General features: G+C 42.6%; 1 protein-coding gene across 1 annotated transcript; it reads left to right on the forward strand.

The window, feature by feature from the left end:
* The first annotated feature begins 3,518 nt into the window (after positions 1-3,518).
* On the forward strand, positions 3,519-6,141 carry LOC128061285 (PRAME family member 8-like). Its single transcript, XM_052653574.1, has 3 exons — positions 3,519-3,805; positions 4,221-4,790; positions 5,568-6,141. Exons 1-3 carry the CDS (start codon positions 3,519-3,521, stop codon positions 6,139-6,141), a joined length of 1,431 nt encoding a protein of 476 aa, XP_052509534.1.
* Positions 6,142-14,520: the final 8,379 nt, after the last annotated feature.

The raw sequence follows: 14,520 nt of genomic DNA on the forward strand, positions 1-14,520 counted from the left end.
AATATTCCCAGATTCCCGCATACCAGAGAATGACCAACTTGGAGTCTGGCCACTGTTGTAGATTTCCATATCAGTCCAGGAGCTTTCTTCAGAGAATTATTTTTTTATTTTTAATTGATTGATGATTGTTTTACAATATTGGTAAAGAAAACATGGCAGAACACTGTATGACATAAATCATAGCAAAATCCTTTATGACCTATCTCCTAGAATAATGGAAATTAAAACAAAAATAAATAAGTAGGACCTAATCAAACTTAAGAGCTTTTGCACAGCAAAGAAAACCATGAACAAGGTGCAGAGAATTATTTCTAAATTAATTAATTTATTTTTATTTTTGGCTGGGCTAGGTCCTCATTGCTGTGTGGGCTTTCCCTAGTTGTGGTGAATAGGGGCTGCTCTGCTCCCTTGGGCTTCTCACTGTGGTGACGTCTCTTGTTTTGGAGCACAGCCTCTATGGCACACAGTCTTAAGTAGTTGCTGCCCATAGGCTCTAGTCGCAGTTCAAAGGCTCTAGAGTTCAGGTTTAGCAGTTGTGGCTCATGGGCTTAGTTGCCCTGTGGTAGGCAAGGTCTTCCTGGGCCAGGGATTGAACCAATGTCCCCTAGATTATAAGGTGGATTCCTAACCACTGGACCACCACAGAAGCCCCAGGTTTTCAAACAAATTTTATTAAATAAAATTTCATTAAAATTTTTATTTTATTTTGTTTAGAATTATATCAGATTGTTGTGTTTAATTTTTACTGTAGAGCAAGGTGACTCAGTTACACACATATGTATTCTTTTTCATTTATGTTTATGTTTAAAATGTCACCTGAGTAGAATCCAGTTTAATCTTATTTTATGCAAAAGCCATCTATATATGAGAGAAGTATGGTGAAAGTGATCGTCCCCAAAGTGACCAAGACAGAGAACACCCTTCAGAGTGTCTTCACCTTGGTGGCCACAGGTGTATAAGAATTGTTCAGGCATCAAATAAGTGGGGTGGGTGAGAGGAATGAAAAATTCTTACAGAAGAAAGGGTATCTGTTTATGTGTGACATTAAACATCAAAGAAATCTTTGTATGATGTATCACAAATTGGGTGTCACCCTTGAACGTGGTAGAACATTAAACATCTGTGTTTAATTAAGCTTCTGTGTTTAGTGCAGAAAACGTGTCGGTATTTATGAAGAAAAAAACGGAATTTTATTTTTGTGCTTAATCGTGTCACCTGGATCAGAATCTGTGTGGAACTTAGCTAGGTCTGAGGAAACAATAATGATCTAAATACACCTGAAAAGGGGTCAGTGAAATTATGGTATTTTGACTTCTAAGACCCCTGAAAAATGGCTGGGGAAATTTGACATCTGGAAAGTGTCCTCAGTGAGGGGGGAAAAAACAAAACTTAAAGAAAACATCACTTGGTAGCACTTGCCTCAGGATGGCAATTATTGTGGACTGAGCCAGGTTTGTTTCTTCTCCAGCTCCAAGTTCTCAAAGAGCCCACAGTGCCCACCTTCAGTGCCTCCAGTCTTGGAAGTGCCTGATCCCAGTGTTCTACCCCTTCCACTGCTTACATCTTAGATTTAATCTTTTCTTACAGTTGGTTATGCTGATCTCAGCTTTCTGGGGAAAGAAACACCATAAAGATGATAGTGTCTTCTCTGAGTCACTCTCTTTCCTAACTTTTTTTTCTTAAAATTTGTTGATTTTTGAGGCCTTAGGTCTTCATTGCTGTTTGTGTTTTTCTCTAGCTGGGGTGAGTGGGGGCTCTTCTCTAGTTGTGGTGCATGGGCTTCTCATTGAGGTGGCTTCTCTTGTGGAGCAAAGGCTCGAAAGTACATGAGTTTCAGGAGTTTCACCTCCCAGGATTTAGAGCACAGGCTCAATAGTTGTGGCAAATGGACTTAGTTGCCCCATGTCATGTGGGATCTTCCCAGACCAGGGATTGAACTTTTGTCTCCTGCATTAGCAGTCAGATTCTTTACCACTGAGCCACAGGGAAGCCCTCTTTTACTATCTTAACATCACGCTGCAGAACGTCTTTAAATTTCCCTGTTTTCCAAAATATAAAAATTAAAAAGAAGCCTTTATTTTACATTGTTGGGATCATTCACATGGTCCCTTTATAAATGCCCAGCTCCAAACTGTCCAAAGCCACTCTTATCCTCACTGACATTTTGACCTGTCCACCTTTAGAGAAGACTCGGCTTAAGTCTGGAAAACCAACCACATCCCCAAAAGCTCTTCCCCTGCTGCCTGAATAGGTTCACAATCTCCTGTGTTTCCTACATAACACCTGAGTGAATAGCTCATACAGGAATGAGAGTATTTTGTTTTCTTAGGTAATTTATGAAGCTGTTTTAATTTTGACTTGACCAAAACTCCCCCAACAATGATGCTGTCAACTTTTGTACTTTCATGTCAAATGGCAGAAATCAATAATCCCTTTGTTGTTTGACTCCCAAGAAGATAACTGTCCATATCGGTAGAATTCAGGCAATTTTTGTTAAGTGAATCAGTGATGGGTCCTTGATCACCTGACCACCCCATCAGTCTCTGTTTGGCTGTGTATGATTCAATCAGTAAATCTAGAAAAATATGATAATCCGATCAGATATCCCTTTCTGATTGGACTAGCATGGGACAAAGGGATTATGGGACAAGAAATGTGTATAAAAGCCTGATGCACGGGAGGAGAGCTGCAGAATCTTCCTGCTCTGGAGAAACCAGCTAATTTCTCCACAGTGTCTGAGATCTGAGGATCCTGCCAGCCACATCAGACCAGTAAGTTACTGCCCTCGTTTAAGAATAACCTTTCCTTCCCCATGGTTAGCCAATCTTCAACAGTGAGTGTATTTCCGGATGACAGGGAGAGTTTTCAAAAAATTGTTTCTTTCTGATGAACCCATTTCGGGTTTTAGTTTTGCCTCAGTGAAGTTTTGCATGAATCTAAAGCATTTTGATTAGTGCTTTAGCTGGTATCATTTTTTAATATCTTTACCCAGCAGATATTTAAAATATCTGGAGTTTTGTTTCATGAAATATCAAATACACGTTTTTTACACAGATGGCATTCATGTTAGAGGTAACTGAGGATGGAGGGTGTGTGGGTCCACATGACCTTCCTCTTCCCATAGATTTAGGGCTCCGAGTGATGGTCTGACATATTCCACTCATAACGACTGGAATGAGTTTCAGGCTTCTTGTTACCCACTTCCAGGTGGGACATGAATGAAGCAAAGCAGTGGATGGAACTGAAATGGCTAGTGGTTCCCTTTCCTCCTCACTGATACTTGTGAGAGGCTTGTTCTGAATCAGGTAGGGAAAGAATTATTACTTTGTGCCCCATGAGGCCTGAGTGTTATATGGTCTAATTGAGGCACTTTCACTCCTGCCAGAGCAGTGACCTCGGTCCTGAGTAGATTTCTCTGAAGGGTTGAGAGATTGTCTTAGCTGTGCTCCTATTTGGCTTGATATGGATGCTTTGTTCCTTGGCAGTTTCCAGAGGATTCCTTCTGAAGCAGAGTCAGGATGAGTGTCCCGACCCCACGCAGACTCCTGGACCTGGCTGGAATGCACCTGGTCAGGGAAGATGCCCTGGTCTGTTCTGCTCTGGAGTTTCTGCCCACAGAGCTCTTCCCACACCTCTTCATGGATGCCTTCCATGGGAAACATATCAAGACCCTGAAGGCCATTGTGCAAGCCTGGCCCTTTGTCTGCCTGCCTCTGGGGGGTCTCATTGACCTGCCTCATGTGGGGCCCCTACAAGCAGTCCTGGAAGCACTTGATGTCCTACTTGCCCAGAAGGTTCATTCCAGGTGAGTCAGATCCAGGTAGCTTGATAGGGTTCTGGGAATCCTGGAAGAGACATCTGGGGTGGGCTAAGTGGATGGCCAATGGATGGGCCAGAGGGTTCTGAGGATGGCAGTGAAGAAGCTCAGAGGCCTTGGCTCACTATGGAAAATACTTTACTGATGTGTAAATGTGCCTACAATGAAGCAGTGATTGAAAGAACATGCCCATCTCCTTCCTATGATGCTTAATTCTAATAGAAGTGGAGAACTAAAAAGGAGAGGAGAAAGTGACTTGGAGGAAAGAGGCAGAGGAGGGCAAGGCAGCAGGTGATGAGATATATGAATAAAAGCACAAGTGCAGTCTTTTGTGAAATTCTGAGACTGTGGTTGCATTCTGTGTGGATTTTAATGCATCTCTATTAATTTTCTGTCTTTATAGGCGGTGCAAACTACGGGTGCTAGATCTGCGGAATACTGGCCAGAGCTTCTGGAACATGTGGTCTGGAGCCAGCACCCATGGGTTCTCAAGCTTTGGAATGGCACCAGTGGCTGAGCAGAGCTCAAGGATCCACCAGCCCTTGGCTCCCCTGAAGGTATACATAGAGCTTTGTCTGAAGAAAAGGACCCTGGATAACTTCCTCACTTACCTCCTCAGGTGGATGGAGCAGAGAAAAGCTTCCATACACCTGTGCTGTAAAAAGCTGACCATCTTTGCAATGCCCGTGGAAAATATCATGAAGGTCCTGAATATGGTGCAGCTGGACTGCATCCAGGAGGTGCAAGTCAATTGGATTTGGCATCTGTCCACCCTGGCCAAGTTTGCTCCTCTCCTGGGTCAGATGAGCAACGTGCGGAGACTCCACCTCTCCCGCATTCACATATCTGCCCACGAGGAGCAGGAGCAGAAAGTTGTCCAATTTACTTCTCAGTTTCTTAAGCTGCACCATCTCCAGGATCTCTCTCTGGATGCTCCCTCCTTTCTTGAAGGCTGCCTGGACCAGATGCTCAGGTGAGTGTGGACCACTGGCTTGAAACAGTGAACACAACACTGGCATGTTAAGCCCACTGGGTCCTTTGCTGCTCTATCTTGAGCTGCAGTGTCACTTTACCACTGAAATCAAGGTAGAAGAACAAACAGGGACACTACGTTAGATAGCTATGGATGGGGTGGTTTGGATCCAATGAGGGTAGGCATGAATTCTTCGTTAGGAAATTCTGTGTAACTTGACTTAGGAAAATAGGTAAGTGAAAGGACCATTTAAGAAGGGAAACCACCTCCGACCAGAGCAATTACCTGGGAATTACCTGGCAGTCCATTGGTTAGAACTCTGCTCTTTCAGGGCTGAATGTCCAGGTTTGATCCCTGGTGGGGAAAGCACGTTTGCATAAGCCACATGTGTGGTGTGGCTATGAAAAAAAAAAAGGAAAAAGAATGTGTGTGAGAGAGAGAGAGAGAAGAGCTCTGTGCTTATCAAGTTTCTAAACACATGAACTTGTCTCAAATTGCCAGTTCCTAAAAGGTTGTCTTTTCCAGCAATATTAAGTTAGTTAATATTTAAGAAATGCATGATTCTTAGAGGATAGTAGTGGCGCATGACCAGCAATCATACAAAGCTTCAGCTTGTTATAGGTTATGCAGAGATGAAATATCAGGCTAAATGGAGACAGGTCATTTTGAGTACTGACCTTCAGGAGACCCTTAGTAGGACCTTGTCTTTGGGCAAAACACCTGCCCAAGACAGCTGCCACCCAGGTTTCTCAGATATAATCACTTTTTTCTCCCCAGTTGCCTGAGATCCCCCTTGGACCACCTAGCAATAACTAACTGCCGGCTTACAGAATTAGACCTGACCCACCTGTCCCAGTGCCCGAACATCCATCAGCTCAAAGGCCTGGATCTGAGTGGGGTCACCATGACTGACTTTAGTCCTAAGATCCTCTGCATTCTTCTGGAGCAAGTTGCAGCCACCCTCCAGGAACTGAACTTAGAGCAGTGTGGGATCACAGAGTCCCATCTTGAGTCCATCCTGCCTGTCCTGAGCTGCTGTTGCCAGCTCAGGACCTTCAGTCTGTGTGGGAATGTCCTCTCTATGGCCATCATGGAGAAGCTGCTGAGCCACACCACTGGGCTGATCAACTTAAGTGAGGAGTTTTACCCTGCTCCTCAGGAGAGTTACAGCCCTCATGGAGCCCTCCACCTGGGCCGACTGGCCCAGCTTCGGGATAAACTCACTGAGATTATGCGGGATTTAGGACATCCAAGGGCCATCTGGCTTAGCTCCAGCCCATGTCCTCGCTGGAGCAATAAGACATTCTATCCTGAGCAGCCCTTTCTGTACCACTGTTGCATGTCTGCCTAGTTGGATGCACCTGCCAAAGCTCTCTTCTGGGCACTTGGAAACTAAAATATGGGGAATAGATGCATCATAAAAGGAAAACTGATCCATGGTTTCAGACATCAGCTCAGTATGAATGGGAAGAGGAAAGATGATTCAGTGGAGATGCAGGATTGCAAGGGGAAATGGAGACTCTGGAGGTGTTGGGACATTCAGAGACATGAGTTTATAGCATCTTAAAAATGAATTGATTTTCTGGATGGAAATCTTGTATGCATATGTGGCATTATCCTTGATTGGAAAGTGTAAATAAATGGTCACAAATAAAGAAACTTTCTCGTGCTGTTCTGATATATTATTGCTTTTTATGTGTTTTCACCTCAGGAATATCCAGTTACTCATGAAAGAAAAGGCTCAGAATTGTGTATGATCAGAAACCCCACTACTCCCACTAGTTCTCGACTGGCAGGGACATCTGTTACCTCCTTACTGATTTCTGTGCCTATTCAGTGGGTTACTGTGCCCACCAAGGAGAACATACTCAGTGGCCAATGAGCTCTAGACCAGATACTCACCGCTCTTTTGGGACATGACTCTGGATGTCAGGTGTTCTCATGGTTCTCCTGGTGGGTCCATAGGTCTCAATTCCTGGCCTTTCTGTGCTGGGAAAGGACTTCACTATACAAGTCAAGACCCTCCATTGTGAAGGACATCATTTACATTGTAGATAAACCAGAGGCCCTGTCCTTGCCCATCTATGCCTGTCATAGAGTATGTAATTGTCCTTCTTGAATTAAAGTAGTTGTGACCAGCAAAGGTATACAATTTTCTTTGCTGTTTTTTAGTCTCTAAGTAGCATACAACCCTTTGTGACCACTTGGATTGTAGCCCACCAAACTCCTCCGTCCATGGGATTCCCCAGGCAAGAATATGGAGTGAGTTGCCACGTCCTTCTCCAGGAGATCTTCCTGACCCAGGGATTGAACCCACATGTCCTGCATTAGTAGGCTGATTCTTTACCACTAAGTCACCAATACTAAACTCATACAGACATATAACATAGTTTTAGTATTTCTAAATCACCTTAAGAGATTGCATCCTTTTATGGGAGCAGATAATGTCATTGAGAGATTGAAATTATTCCTGTAAAACCTATCTCTTCCTATCAGGGAAGACTAGTGGCATTTTTTATCATCAACATATCACCCTGATCTAAAAAATAATTCTTACGTACATCTTATAGCTCACAGTCAACTCTATCACCCTCAGTTCCACATGCTCAGATTTAAGCACCTGCAGGTAGGGTAGTGCTACATTTCCTACAGAAAAATGTCCAGGAGTAACAGGATCTGAGCAGTCCAATGGCATATTGCTCTAGAGTGTTCTGTATATATGTAGATATGTATTAGAAGGTGTCATTGTGGGAATGGGTTAAAAGGGGCTACAGATAAAGAGAAGTCCCATGGTCTGCTCTCTCTAAGCAAGAGAACCAGCAAACCCAGTTTTATATCTTGGGCCCATCTTTAGGGCTGAAAAAGGGGGAACTGGTAGTGTACTTCAAGTGTGAGGCTAAAGCCTAGAGAACCAGGGGAACATTCATGTAAGTCCTGGAGTCTCAAGTCTTAAGATCCAGAAACTGTTATGCTCATGGACAAGAAGAGAAAGAGGGAGAGAAGATGGTATCTTATTCCATTCATGCCTCCAGGAATTGGATGAAGCCCAACCACATAGGTGAGGGCAGATTTCTTCACTCATGTTACAGGTTTAAATGCTACACTCATCCTGAAACACCATCTCAGAAACACCCACTCTTAAGATCACATCAATTTAATCACAGAGAGACCATAAACAAAGGGCACCCAAATGAAGGCTCCTGCTGAGGATTAAAGGATTCTAGGATTGTTGGCTTTGGGGATGGAGGTGATATTGGGCTGAGGAATCTTAGACAAGAGGCTCTGCTTCTCCATAAAATGGAAATAACGATACACAGTGTATGGGTTTCCTGTAAATTCAATGAGATGAAAAATGTTGAGGCCTCGGTACTGAGGCTCAATAAATGAGCCATTTCCTTCTTTTCCTTGCTAGAAGACAAACTCAGGATTCTTTGTAAACCCATCGACTATACAGCCCATGGAATTCTCCTGGCCAGAATCCTGGAGTGGGTAGCCTATCCCTTCTCCAGGGGATCTTCCCGACCCAGGAATCGAACCATGGTCTCCTGCATTGCAGGCAGATTTTTTATTAACTGAGCTATTAAGGAAGCACCTCTTCATTCCTCAGGCTTACTCTATATTCCTGTAACAGGAAGGAAAGAAGGAGGGCTCAGCATTTACATGAGGCCTTGAATGAATCAGAATTTCCCCAAGCTGCTTTAGTAGCCAGCACAGGGAGGGGGAGAGAGAGGTCATAGAAAAGAGTCCATTCTTCTATAGTGATAGACATTCTGAGCCTCAGGACTACTAGGCCACCTGCTGAGGATCAGAGTAGAGACATGTTGCAAGCAGGTGTTGCAAACTAATGTTGCAAGTAGGTTTCGTTGGCTTAAGCATCCTATAAGCATCTGATGTAATATAAATGCTAATTTAATATACATTTTTGTACTGTGATTTATATAAATATAGGAGATATACATGCAAGAGAGCAAAAGAGACACAGATGTGTAGAGCGGACTTTTGGACTCTGAGGGAGAGGGAGAGGGTGGGATGATTTGGGAGAATGGCACTGAAACATGTATACTATCATGTAAGAAACGAATTGCCAGTCTATGTTCGATGCAGGATACAGGATGCTTGGGGCTGGTGCACGGGGATGATCCAGAGAGATGATATGGGGTGGGAGGTGGGAGAGGGGGTCATGTTTGGGAACTCATGTACCCTCGTGGCAGATTCATGTCAATGTATGGCAAAACCAATACAGTATTGTAAAGTAAAATAAAGTAAATAAATAAATAAAGATGCTATAAAAAATAAAAATAAAATAAAATTATAAAGAAAATATAGTACTTTGAAAAAATGCTTGTGGATATTTTTTAAGTGTTTGATTTGGATTCTCAAAGAAAAATAACTTTAAAATTGATTTTCAAGATCATTCAAAAAACAGTTTCTTATTTTTTATTTTTTAATTTTTATTTTTACTTTATTTTACTTTACAATACTGTATTTGTTTTGCCATACATTGACATGAATCTGCCACGAGGGTACATGAGTTCCCAAACATGAACCCCCCCTCCCACCTCCCACCCCATATCATCTCTCTGGATCATCCCCGTGCACCAGCCCCAAGCATCCTGTATCCTGCATCGAACATAGACTGGCGATTCGTTTCTTACATGATAGTATACATGTTTCAGTGCCATTCTCCCAAATCATCCCACCCTCTCCCTCTCTCTCAGAGCCCAAAATTCCGCTCTACACATCTGTGTCTCTTTCACTGTCTCGCATACAGGGTCATCATTACCATCTTTCTAAATTCCTTATGTATGTGTTAGTATACTGTATTGGTGTTTTTCTTTCTGGCTTACTTCACTCTGTATAATCGGCTCCAGTTTCATCCATCTCATTAGAACTGATTCAAATGCATTCTTTTTAATGGCTGAGTAAGACTCCATTGTGTATATGTGCCACAGCTTTCTTATCCATTAGAAAAAGAGAATTTCAGAAATGGATTACGAGTCTGCTCTTTAAAGTACTTTATACTGAAGAGCAGTTTTGTGTTCAAAGTGAAATAGAGGACAAGGTACAGAGAGTTTCTGCTTAAATCCTCCTCCCTCCACATTCATTGCCTCCCCAGCTATCAACATCCCCCATTAGATTGGTATATCTGTTATAACTGATGAACCTACATTGACATATCATCAGCACCCAAGACAGAGAGTTTATATGGAGGTTCCCCCTTAATGTTGTGAGTTCTATGACTTCTATCAAGTAAATAATAACACTGTAGAATCACACAAAGTAATTGCTCTGCCTGTTTTCCTTCCTCCACTTCAGTCCAGTTCAGTTAAGTTGCTCAGTTGTGTCTGATTCTTTGCGACCCCATGGACTGCAGCACACCAGGCTTTCCTGCTCATCACTAACTCCCGGAGCTTACTCAAACTCATGTCCATCGAGTCACTGATGCCATCCAGTCATCTCATCCTCCGTCTTCCCCTTCTCCTCCTACCTTCAATCTTTCCCAGCATCAGGGTGTTTTCCAGTGAGTTGGTTCTTTGCATCAGGTGGCCAAAGTATTGGAGTTTCAGCTTCAGCATCTGTCCTTCCAATGAATATTCAGGACTGATTTCCTGTAAGATTCACTGGTTGGATCTCCTTGCTCTCCAAGGGACTCTCAAGAGTCTTCTCCAACACCACAGTTTAAAAGCATCTATTCTTCAGTGCTCAGATTTCTTTATAGACCAACTCTCACATCCATACATGACTACTGGAAAAACCACAGCTTTGACTAGATGAACCTTTGTTGGCAAAGTAATGTCTATGCTTTTTAATATGCTGTCTAGGTTGGTCATAGCTCTTCTTCCAAGGAGCAAGCATCTTCCCTAGAAAAAAAAAAATCTACTTATTTCACTAATCTCTGAGTTTGCCTATTGCAAACTGTCATGTAGTAGGCTTCTCAGATTGACTCTTTCACTTAGTAACAGACATTGTGGTTTCCTCCATGACTTTTCATGGCTTGATATCATTTCATTGTCTGTATATATCACAGTCCCTTGGTTCTTTCATCTACTAAAGGACATCTTGGTTTCTTTCAAGTTTCAGGAATCAAGCTGCTGTAAATTTCCATGTGCATGTGTTTGCATGGACAGAATGTTTCAACTCATTTGAAAGGAGTAAAATTGCTGGATTGTAAGATACCAATATGTATTAAAATTATTTTTTTTCTTAAATCCCAAGTTAGACAGATATTGTCCAATAAATGGTAGGGAACAGTGTCCCTGTGTTCCCATAACTGACCATGGAGACTGGCAAGGCAGTCAATGGTTATAAATGCATGGTCCATGGAAAACTTTATCATCAATTTATGGTCAAATATTGTTTTTTACTAAAATGCCAACTGGTGGAAATCAAGCTAGTTAGCTCCCAATAACAGAAATATAAACATACAGAAGAAATATCTCTTCTAGTCAATATACATGTCCATGAAAATTACTTATATAAGAAAATTCCAATTGTTTTCTATGCTTTTCTTAGTTTTCCCCAAATAATAAGAAAAAACCATCCTAATACTTCAGATAGAAGAAGCATCTCCTCTGAACTTCCCCCTCAGAATTGTGTGTGTGTATGTTTGTATAATACATATATATGCATATATTATTATGTCATGAAAAGAAGGATATCCTACCATATTCCACAAAACACAATGGATTTTGAAGGCATTATGCTAAGTGAAATATGTTAGAGAGAGATAAGTACTGTATACTCTCATTTATTTGTGAAATCTAAATAACCGAAATCCTCTTTTTCTTTCTTCATGCAAGCTTCTTAAGCTCTGTCTCTTTATTTTTCCAATTCATTGTATGCTTGCTCTTAACTTTCTAAAAGAATGATGCCTTTATTTTCAACACTGGTCATGGGGAAAAAACGTGATAATAGAGAATATTCAATAAAATATTGAAAGTTGAGTGGAAAAATAATAAAAATTCCCAGAACTTTGTAATCATGAGTACTTTTATCATAATGAGAACCTTCTGGATATTTCAGCCTACTGATTTAAGATGCTCCAAATATGAATCAGAATATTTTATTACTGAACAAGTTCCTTTTGCCCGATTGTCAGCAAGCCAAACAACAAGATTCCAAGGTTAGTAGCAGACAGAGGGCTTATTTGCAAGGCAGATAAGAGAGGAGACAGGAGGACAGTTTTGAGATCTATCACTTCAAAGACAAGGGGGCAGGGTTATTTATGGTAGAAGAGTATAGGGAGGTTGGAGAAGCAGGGAGAGGTGAGTGAAGGAAGGATAAAGGTGAGACAGTCACTGTTCTTTGCAGGCTTCCCTGAGTTACATGCTACTTCATGGGATACGTGTTCAGATGATGGTGACTTTAGTATGATCTGCCAATGGATATTTGGGCTTTTTCATGTCAAATGGTCATCTACTGTACACAGGTGCAGGCTTAATAGAATGATGGATGGTCTTGACTGGTTTGAACTGGGCAAGACTAGATCCATGACTTGAAAAAGATAAATTACCATTACTACAGTGATCCATTTCTCAGAGCTGATATCTATTGTGGGTGGTTAAAGTGGAAACAGTGTCAGACATTATTTTGGGGGGCTGCAGATGGTAACTGCAGCCATGAAATTAAAAGACGCTTACTTCTTGGAAGGAAAGTTATGACCAACCTAGATAGGTCTCTTCAAAAGCAGAGACATTACCTTGCCAACAAAGGTCCATCTAGTCAAGTCTATGGTTTTTCCAGTGGTCACGTATGGATGTGAGAGTTGGACTGTGAAGAAAGCTGAGCGCTGAAGAATTGATACTTTTGAACTGTGGTGTTGGAGAAGACTCTTGAGAGTCCCTTAGACTGCAAGGAGATCCAACCAGTCCATCCTAAAGGAGATCAGTCCTGGGTGTTCATTGGAAGGACTGATGCTAAAGCTGAAACTCCAATACTTTGGCCACCTCACGCGAAGAACTGACTCATTGGAAAAGACCCTGATGCTGGGAGGGATTGGGGGCAGGAGGAGAAGGGGACGACAGAGGATGAGATGGCTGGATGACATCACTGACTCGATGGACATGAATTTGAGTGAACTCTGGGAGTTGGTGATGGACAGGGAGGCCTGGCGTGCTGCAATTCTTGGGGTCACAAAGAGTCAGACACGGCTGAGTGACTAGTACACCCAGCACTAAAGTTAAGGATGGCCACATTTGATTGTGACTCTCTCTAGCTCTTCTCTGAGCATACTCTAGTGCATTCCATCATCTTCATTCATTCTCATAAGGAAGTGGAGTATGTTGTATTTCTGCTTGATTTTTGAGGAAGAGAGCTTTCAAGATTCTGTGAAGTGACTCAGTCACACAGTGAAGGTGATAGGACTCAGCCTATAATGAAACTGGGTAATCAGTGTATTGGTCCACATCCAATGGTCAGACTAATTTTGTAGTAATCCTTTGTCTCTTACCTCCAGCTCACCTGGTACTTCAGTTTCCAAGTACTGACTGCTGTTCCCCCCACCTCCACCCAAGTGCCTGACAACCACCTTGGACAACCTCTTAATAATTTACTGCCAGCTTACAGAATCAGACTGGATCCATCTGTCCCAGTGTCCGAACATCAGTCAACTCAAAGGCCTGGATCTGAGTGGTGTCACCATGACAGATTTTAGTCTTGAACTCTTCCCAGTTCTGCTGGAGAAAGTTACAGCCAGTCTCCAGAAATTGGACTTAAAGCTGTATGGGATCAGGGACTCCCAGTATGAGACCCTCCTGCCAGCCCTGAGCTGCTGCTCCCAGCTCAAGTCCTTCAGTCTAAGTGGGAGCTTACTGTCTATGGCCATCTTGGAGAAGATGCTGCAACACACCGCTGGGCTGCCCTGTTTAAGTCACAAGTGATGTCCTGCCCCTCAGGAGACTGTCAACCCTCAGGATGTTCTCCTGGAAGAGAGACTTTCCTAGCTTCAGGCTGAGCTGTTTGAGATTCTGAGAGACTTAGGACATCCCAGGAGCATCTATATTACCCTCAGCCCCTGTTCACACAATGGTGATCACATATCTGATCACACAGAGCCCATTGTATACAGCTGTAATATTCACACCTACTTATTGCCTCTATCAAAAACTTTTGTCTGGGCACTTAGGGGACATCTGACATCTAGAGCATGAGGACATTATGAAGGAAAACCCACCAATGGTTTCTGAAATCTGCTCAGTGGGGATGGGAAAAGGAAAGGTGATCCAGTGTGGTACAGAGCTGCACTGGATATGGAGACTCTGGGAGGTGATGGGACATTTGGGGATACAGTTTATACAATCAAATATGAACCTATATTTTTGGAGGAGCCATGAAATTAAAAGACGCTTACTCCTTGGAAGGAAAGCTATGACCAACCTAGATAGCGTATTGAAAAGCAGAGACTTTGCCAACAAAGGTCCATCTAGTCAAGGCTATGGTTTTTCCAGTGGTCATGTATGGATGTGAGAGTTGGACTGTGAAGAAAGCTGAGTGCTGAAGAATTGATGCTTTTGAACTGTGGTGTTGGAGAAGACTCTTGAGAGTCCCTTGGACTGCAAGGAGATCTAACCAGTCCATTCTGAAGGAGATCAGCCCTGGGATTTCTTTGGAGGGAATGATGCTGAAGCTGAAACTCCAGTACTTTGGCCAACTCATGAGAAGAGTTGACTCACTGGAAAAGACTCTGATGTTGGGAGGGATTGGGGGCAGGAGGAGAAAGGGACAACAGAGA

This window comes from Budorcas taxicolor, chromosome 16 (assembly GCF_023091745.1).
Source record: "Budorcas taxicolor isolate Tak-1 chromosome 16, Takin1.1, whole genome shotgun sequence".
Taxonomy (NCBI): Eukaryota; Metazoa; Chordata; class Mammalia; order Artiodactyla; family Bovidae; genus Budorcas; species Budorcas taxicolor.